At 42.2% G+C, this 8,931-nt stretch overlaps 1 protein-coding gene across 1 annotated transcript in view; it reads right to left on the bottom strand.

Annotated features, from left to right (window-relative positions):
- TAL1 (TAL bHLH transcription factor 1, erythroid differentiation factor) overlaps positions 1 to 8,931 on the bottom strand; it is a 28,796-nt gene that overhangs the window by 13,867 nt on the left and 5,998 nt on the right. Inside the window, 1 exon segment of the mRNA XM_068239035.1 lies at positions 8,928 to 8,931. This exon segment is cut by the window's right edge and continues 397 nt beyond it. Within this exon segment, the coding sequence (XP_068095136.1) occupies positions 8,928 to 8,931 (4 nt within the window).

Raw genomic sequence — 8,931 nt, forward strand, 5'->3', positions numbered from 1 at the left:
TGTATATGCCTTGTTTTTCTGACCTTTACGTTGTTGTAACTGTTCTAAAATAATATTGGCCTACTTGTAAACTGGTGTCCAACATGATAGTTTATATTCCAAATGTGGCCCTAAGAGAAATGTACAAAGCCCTGTAGCCTGTTTTTATTTCTCTTGTGCATTCCAAAATATTATTTACTTTAGCCACTACTGCCTGGCATTTAAAAGGGTTGCCTAACTTACTATCAATCAGTATTTTTCTCCAAGTCTGATAGTCCCAGGCTACTGCGTGAGGCTGTTATGGAAAAGAGTACCAAATGTTTTTGTAAAGTCCAAGTATAATTCACCTGTTGATTTCTCAATATACAGATGTGCAATCAGCACTTCTTAAAAAGCAGAACAAGATTGTCAAACAAGATAGATCTGTAGTAAATCCGTAGTGATTCATTGTGTATCACTTCCATTTGCAAGCTCATCCATTTTCCATTGAATTCCTGCCCTTGTTTTAGCACACTTAGGGCATGCTTTGTACATGATCTTAGTGGCCGCATACATAAATGGGAAAATAATGGTACAAAGATGAACTGTAGAAGACCTATTCTGCTAATAATCTCCATGTACAATGCCATTATACACACATAGCCGGCCTTTGATATGAGCGACCGGAGCGGTCGCTCAGGGCGCCGGCTTCCAAGGGGGGCACCTATAGCTGGCTGACTATACTGAGAGCACCTACATCTGACTTCCTATATTGGGGCACCTATAGCTGGCTACTTATACTGAGGGAGTGCATCTACTCCTGGCTACCTATACTGAAGGCACCAACCCCTAGCTACCTATACTGGAGACACCTAAGCCTGGCTACCTATGGGGGGAGACCTACAATTGACTTTCTATACTGGGGGTACCTATGCTTTGCTACCTATATTGAGGGAACCTTACACATGAGATCCTGTACTGGGGGCACCTATACCTGGCTACCTACCTATACTGAGTCTGGAGTTTTGTTTTTTTTGGGGGGGCGCGCTGGGGCAATACCGTTTGGTGCTAATTGTCAGTGCTGTGCTATCATTCCAAATTGGGGGGGCTAACTGTCCCACTGATTGTTTTTATTAATATTCCTGAAAGGTTCTAGCCTTCATTTTTTAAGTTTATTCAGGATAATGCACTCTTTCCATCCATTTTGTGGTTATTAATATTTTTTTTCTATTATACACGTGTGATGCGTCACGGAGATCTGAGCATTTGCCATGATGTGTCATGACTTCAGAAAGGTTGGGAACTACTGTCTTAGGAGTTAACTCAGGAGAAGTTGAATTGCATACGGGCCTGTGTGTGTGCGTAAGTGTGTGGGCACGCATGAAGCAGATGAAAGGGGGGGGGGGGCACAAAAATCAGATTTCGCTCAGGGCGCTGTGAAACAATAAGGCCGGCCCTGTATACACATCTTAGCTGATACCACCAGAATTCAAAATAGCCCTTCATACTTGTATGTCTAAAGCCAAACTGGGAGACAGCCATCATATTAAGGCACTTGATGTGAGGCAAAATCTTCTAGTGTGTCATGTTTAGACAGGTGGTTCTTTGAGGTTAGTACAGAAATGATTGAGGGTCATCTGTATTACCTGCCCATTCATGCTCAAAGCTCCTAGGTTAGACTTCAGCCCATTCAACATATTTCCACTGGAGGTTGATGCACCAGTCTCATCTTTGTGGCAACATCCATATTGCCTGACAAAACCAATCTCTAGGCCTTCTTTTTCTGAAAACTGGTGACCACACGTGGTATTCTTCATGTCATTGAGGAAGAAATAGGCCCTTGCTGCAAGGTCTGGTGTCCCTTTGGACATTGTTAAAATGTAAGTCACAATTTTCGTGACTCCTGCAACAACTATGGCCTTCATTCAGAAAATGGGTACGTCATGCTCCAAAATACTGGTATCATCAGACATTATGGCTGTTCCTACAGAGATGGCAACAGTTCATTAACCTCCAATGAAAAATGTTAAATGGGTAGAAGCTTAAACCAGATACTCTTTAGCATCAATGATCACCCAATCATAGAGATTGTTAATCATTTATGTATGGCTCTTGTGTTGGTTCTCTACAATCAGAAAGCTGCTGTGATATACTGCGTAACTATCAAATTACATTGAATAATGATTAAATATGAAAATGGGGTCAAAGTATAACTCACAGCTATTATTTTGTTAAGAGAATTGCTCTGTTAATGAAGATTGAAGAATATAGCATATTTTCCTGCAACAAAATGGTGAGGAGAGGCTTAAGCTGCAGCACTCCTATTAGTTAAGTCAAATGAATACACGTCAACTGACTTTTCCAAAAACAAATGGTAATGGGTACTCCAACAAATACTAATCATGCAATTAACCCTAAACTATCATAACAATCTACTTTAGACATAATAACACCTAATGCTGGGAATACACGGTTCGTTTCTGCCGTGCGTTTTTTCTCTAGATCGTTTTTGCCGCTCGATTTCAGCTCTCGATTCAGCTCTCGGTTCTTATTTTCCTCTCGTTTTTCTTATCTTTTTCCATTCACTTCTATCAGAAATCAAGCAGCAAAACAATCACAAGTGAGATCGGACATGTCGGAAATTATCTATCGAACCATCTAATCAGCTACAAAACAAACCGTGTATTCCCAGCATAACATACTTAGCAAGCTAAGTGATTGATCTAAGTAAATGATATAATACACGCAATCAGGCCACAAAGATATCAAGCATGCAAACTATCAGTAAGTGCCTCGAAAGGCTCTCCAAAGGGTTTCAAAATAGGTCTGTTCAACCGTCATGCAGGGTTTTTCCTCATAGAAGGGGAACTGATATGATTGATCACTAGAAAGCTGTGTTCTGCATTCACGTGAAGAAGAGATGGAGATGGCCAATAGGCAAATGATTGTAAAGATCTCCAGCTGTGCAATGTTTGGGAGGAAGATTTGGCTGTCTTCACCTTGTGCTGATAATGACCAGTAGTCCTAGGAAGTGTCTGGACTTGCAAAGCCATCAATGAGCCTGATGTTTCAGGGAAGATGTTTGATAAACTCCTGATTGCTTGCTGAAGACCATAAAAAGGCTCAACTAGATGGAATATAAGTTCTGTACGGTCATCTGATCTGCTTTAGGAGAGATTCATTGTAAAGAGTTGACCGCTCTGCAGCCATTTTGTCTTCATAGTCACTGGCTGAGAAGCTGAGATATTTTGAAACTGGATTAAGCAATGTTCTGCAAGTTGAGCTGCTTTACAAAGGGAGTTTGACTTGTGAAATAATTAAAGGAGCTCACAGACATGAGAGGAAAGTTGCACAATCTATCCATTTCTCTCTTTAAAGGATGATGATGTAATAATTATTGGTTCTTCTCATTCCCAAGTAGACACCCATTGTATAGAAATCTGCTGGGTCTCCATACTACATAGAAGGATACACTTGAGTCACCTATTGTGAAGATGTCAGTAGCACACAAGCACTCTGGGAGCTAGGGGCGTAACAATAGAACAATAGCCCCTGCAAGGGATGCAGCCGCAGGGGTACCCACGGCTCTGGGGCCCACCAGGGCCGTTTTTAGGGGCAGGAGGGGGTTCAGCGCAGGACGGGGGAGCAGCAGGCACACACAGCAGCAGGGAGGGGGGCTCGACTCCCCCTCTGACCTCGCCCCCCCACCCCTTTAATGCTGCCCCCTCCAGCAATGAGATCAGTGGGCTTCCGCAATCTATGCAACAGAGGTCCTCTCTTCTCATCCAAAGTCTGTCAGGGGGGCCTCATACAAAGTTTCACAGGGGGGCAAAGTGATTTCTAGTTACACCCCTGCTGGGGGCAGTCAAATCATGCCTTCTTACTCGATACCCTTGCTTCTCTGGGACTATCTGGGAACTATAAGCTGAGCACAAGCATAAGTGGTAGTTAGCTTTGTACAGTGCTGCTATCGGTTCTCCTAGCTGAATATTTCCATAAAATCACAAATGTGCAAAACAACATGGAGAAGAGCTGGAGACCTCCCGCTACAGAAGCATAGAGAGCTATGTAACTACAAATATTGAGGTCCAGTAGCAAAAAATTGATAGGGCCCTCGTCCCCAGGGATACTAGAACAATATTATTATCTCCTATGGATATGGGTGAGCTACACCACTCAGCGTAGCTTCATAGCAGGCATCAGTGAGTACCCATAATTCCTGAACCCCCACACACATCCTCTAATCCCATTCCTGAACCCCCCACACATCCCCTAACCCCATTCCTAAGCCCTGCTGCTTTAAGTGCATGGCAGAAATGGTCAATGAGATGCAAATAATTCTGGATTCCATGCAAATTGTATACAGCTAGGAATTGGGAAAATGTAATTTCACAAGAAGCGTATATATGATGCAATTCCAAGCTGTATACAGTGTACATTAAACGTGAGTGCAAGTCATAAAAATAAGCATCTCCCTGACCATTGTCTAGCAACCACTGGATGAAAGAGATGCAAAATAAAAAGGAGATTAGGGACAAATTGACCAACTGCCCTGTTTCCCCCAAAATAGGACCTACTGCGAAAATAAGCCCTAACATGATTTTTCCGGATTTTTGAGGGTACTCGAAACAAAAGCCCTACTCAAAAAATAAGCCCTAGTTAAATTTATGAAAAAAATAAGTTGAAATAGTGTCCAGGCAGTTATGGTATATTTGTAAAAAAATTAAAATTGGCAACAGAATGCAGAAGGACAGACACTTCACCGAGGAAAGCAGGCACCCTTAACAGAATCACACTCAAAAGACCCCAAATCCGATGCTTGGTGGCACCACCTTGCTACTTATAGGATTAAAAGGATCTACTGCTATTTGTGCCGGATAAAACAGGACACCCTTGTGGAGCCCATCTCTTGATAGGTCAGGGCTGTGTTGGTGGCACAAGGGTGATCTACACAGTAATGGGCAGGTGGTTTTAATGTTTAGGAGGATGATCAGTGCATATGCTTAGGGTTCTCATCAAATTATTCTCCCAGCTAAAGCAATGGTCTGTACCACAAAATGGTTTTGTGAGATGCTTTAGATCATGAGACGGGAGAAGGTGATATACTCGGTACTATGAGATGGTTGGGCAAGATGCTCCCCACCATGGGATGATTTGATGAGATGTTCTGAACCCTGAGACTATCTTATTATATTTTTCTCCCACCGTAAACAATGATTTGCACTACATCGTAGGATGCTGGGTGAGATGCTCTACATCATAGGATGTTGGGTGAGATGCTCTACATCGTAGGATGTTGGGTGAGATGCTCTACATCGTAGGATGTTGGGTGAGATGCTCTACATCATAAGATGTTGGGTGAGATGCTCTACATCGTAGGATGTTGGGTGAGATGCTCTACATCGTAGGATGTTGGGTGGGATGCTCTACATCGTAGGATGTTGGGTGAGATGCTCTACATCGTAGGATGTTGGGTGGGATGCTCTACATCGTAGGATGTTGGGTGAGATGCTCTACATCATAAGATGTTGGGTGAGATGCTCTGCATCAGAAGATGGTTGGGTGAAATGATTTTCACTGCGATGTTCTTGGGTCAGGTGCTCGGTTACCACATGAGATAGTAAGGTGGGCTATATTTATAAGCCGAGCACTGCACAATATATTCAGTAAGTTACATTAGATAAACCGCATGATGATATCATTTGGGTGTTACTGACAGAATGACAACATGGCCTTCATTGTGAACGGAGACATGTTGTGATCTGCTGCACCATCCAAGACGGACATGCGTGGTGCGTTCCTTAGAAGCAATCTGACTGCTTTGAGCATCTTCAGCATTAATTATTTGGTAAATATCAGTCAGTGAAGGTGTTCTGAAGGTAGGGCTTATTGTCATAAATAAACAATTTCCATCACTGTCCAAACTGATAAAACAACGTACATTGCAGATGCCATTTTTAGCAAATGATATGTGGTGAAGAACATAGTGGCAGCTCCCAAATGTGTAACTATGCATTTGAGGATGGATAGATGTGTTACTTCTCATCTTCCAATCCACCTAAGAATGGGCATGCAAAGGCCTTTCTTTTAATTTTTTTTTTTGCAGAACATTTTTGACAAGTCTCAACAAAAACTTTGCAAACTTAACATACGCTACAACATTCTAGGTGCAAAAACAATTACCAATGGCCAACAGAAGAGAGATATTGGTCAAATTGATATTCCAACTATTCTCTGGAAAAGATCTGCGTCAAAAAATACTATCAACACAAAATCTATTGAAAACTGTTTAGCCAGCAGGGCAATTAAATTCTGAAGCTGCCTACTAGTATTCAGTGGCAGCTGGACACCAATGGTCCGGATTCATGACTCTATAGTAAAGGTACATATACACACTAGACAAAAAGCAGCTGACGATCATTCGCTCATCTAGTGCATAGGTTCTCAACGTGTGGTACGCGTACCCCAGGGGGTACTTCTGAGGGTTCTAGGGGGTACTCGGGCTTGATATACTTAACCAAAAATAACAAATTTAGAGTTTTAGAGAATGATAAATCTTATTTAAACAGCACCAAATTAGTATTTTAGCTAATTAAAAGCAATAGTAAATGCTTGGAAATGGTTTAGAACCAATTATAATGTACTACGATTAAATATATATTTGTCAAGGGGTACGTGTGATAATGTTTACCATGCTAGGGGGTACTTGGTGAGTAGAGGGTTTTAAAAGGGGTACATACCAATAAAATGTTGAGAAACACTGATCTAGTGTGTGTACAGCGCCTGGCTAACATTGTTTAAGACAAGACAAATAACATTTATATCGCGCTTTTCTCCTGGCGGACTCAAAGCGCCAGAACTGCAGCCACTAGGACGCGCTCTATAGGCAGTAGCAGTGTTAGGGAGACTTGCCCAAGGTCTCCTACTGAATAGGTGCTGGCTTACTGAACAGGCAGAGCCGAGATTCGAACCCTGGTCTCCTGTGTCAGAGGCAGAACCCTTAACCATTACACCATTAAGGATCCAGCATGACCGATCTTTAACGATCTCCGACTCCAGAGAACCACTAATTACATAGTTCTCATCAACCCCTCACCCACAAAGCCACTCGCTATTCATCATCCCTCCACCCCCCTCCATAACAATAGAATGCTTTGCTAGCGGTTAGACTAGCTATGCATCTGTACAGCAGCAAATTGTCACACGAGAGATCATTTCCCAATAACTGGTCGATGATTGTCACAAGTGTGTACTTAAAATTGCTATGCACAAGCAGAGCACCGCTATTTTACTGTAGGTTCATAAATCAGGCCCCCTGTGACCTCTACAGATTTTGCTACAGAAAGAGAAGAGTGGAAAGGGAGAGGAATGAGAGAGCAGCAGTGCAGAAGGAGAGAAGCATAAAGAAGATGGGAGGTAAGTGAAAGTAAGAGACCTCCCATTTTAGAATGATATTCAACATTTATTTTTTTGTTTTTATTTAAAAAAAATTGATCTTGGCTTAGCTCTTAAAATCTAGTTCACTTAAAGAGTTTCAATTGTTGCCTAATGCCGGGAATACACCATGAGATTTTTTGGCAGATAGATGGTTCGATAGATAATTTCCAACATGTTCGATCTTATCTTCGATCGTTTTTCTGATCGATTTCTCATAGAAGTGAATGGAAATCGATCGGACAGTAAATCTGCTGAAAAATCTCATGGTGTATTTCCTGCATAATATAACTGTAAACTACGGTAGCAAATCAAAATGACAAACGTTGAATGTTGGTAGTTTAAAAGATAAATTAAAACACGCACAATCCGAAATAACCACCCTATTGCCTGCTGCACACCATGCAATTTCCCGTCAGATAGATGGGTCGAAATGATTATTTCTGACAGGTCCGATTTCCGATTGTTTTTCTGATCGATATTGTATAGAAGTGATTGGAAAATTCATCAGAAAAATTATCGGAAATCCGACTTGACCTGTCGGAAATAATTGTTTTGACCGGTCTATCTGACAGGAAATTGCATGGTGTGTACCAGACACTATGCTGGGTATACAAAACGAAATTTCCGGTGCAATCATCAGGTAATATGACAGGAAGTTGCACTGTGTTTACATGTCCAAGGTGCTGCAGATCGATAACAGGATCGATTTTCCCGTGATAACTTCAAAAAATCAATCCCATTATCGAATGGGAGCAGATCGGACATGACGGAAATAATCCGATTCTTGTCATTATCGGATGGGAATTCGCATCTTGTGTACCCAACATGAAGCCCTCCAAGCAATTGGGAACAAATAACAAATATCATCTCCTTCCACTGATTTTGGTGAAGAATATTTTCCCCAGTTGTTCCAGCTTCCCCTCCCTCCCTTGTCTGAAGGACTCTTTGGAGGACTTGGGCGATGAAGCTGGTGTCGATAAAGATAGTGAATATTTTCATTAACCAACAAGGAGATGAGCTTTAGGTGATGATAATGTCAGATGTTCTGCAAGGTAGAAAGTGCCCGTTCTGCAACGTGGAAGCTCAGGTGGTGGACCATCTTCAAGGCAGCAGATCCATCACCCTACAACACAAACCTTCCGAGATGACAGATGATGACCAAGAGGATGCATGGTCCAATTTGCCGATCTCCTTAGATGTTTATGAATGGCCGTGTGCTCAGAGGATAATAGGGAATTATTTCTCATGTGAAATGTATCTCTCTTGGGATTACAACCCCTTGGAGGCAAGGGTAGATTGGGTTTGTAGTTCCATAGCAGCTAGATCGGCACAGATTGCTTCAAGAGGTGAAATGTCAGTAATTAGGACATGAAGCTGCTTCTGGCTGGCTGGCTGGCATTGGCAAGGTGGGCAGTAGGTGGGATGGGAAGGGGGGAGGGAAGGCAGGACTTGTATAGAGGTTTCAGGTGACGGAGAAGGGATCTGTAGGCACAACAGACAGACAGATAATATCAAGGAGAATCGGCACCTACCTGT

The sequence above is a fragment of the Hyperolius riggenbachi genome, chromosome 6 (genome assembly GCF_040937935.1).
Source record: "Hyperolius riggenbachi isolate aHypRig1 chromosome 6, aHypRig1.pri, whole genome shotgun sequence".
Taxonomy (NCBI): domain Eukaryota; kingdom Metazoa; phylum Chordata; class Amphibia; order Anura; family Hyperoliidae; genus Hyperolius; species Hyperolius riggenbachi.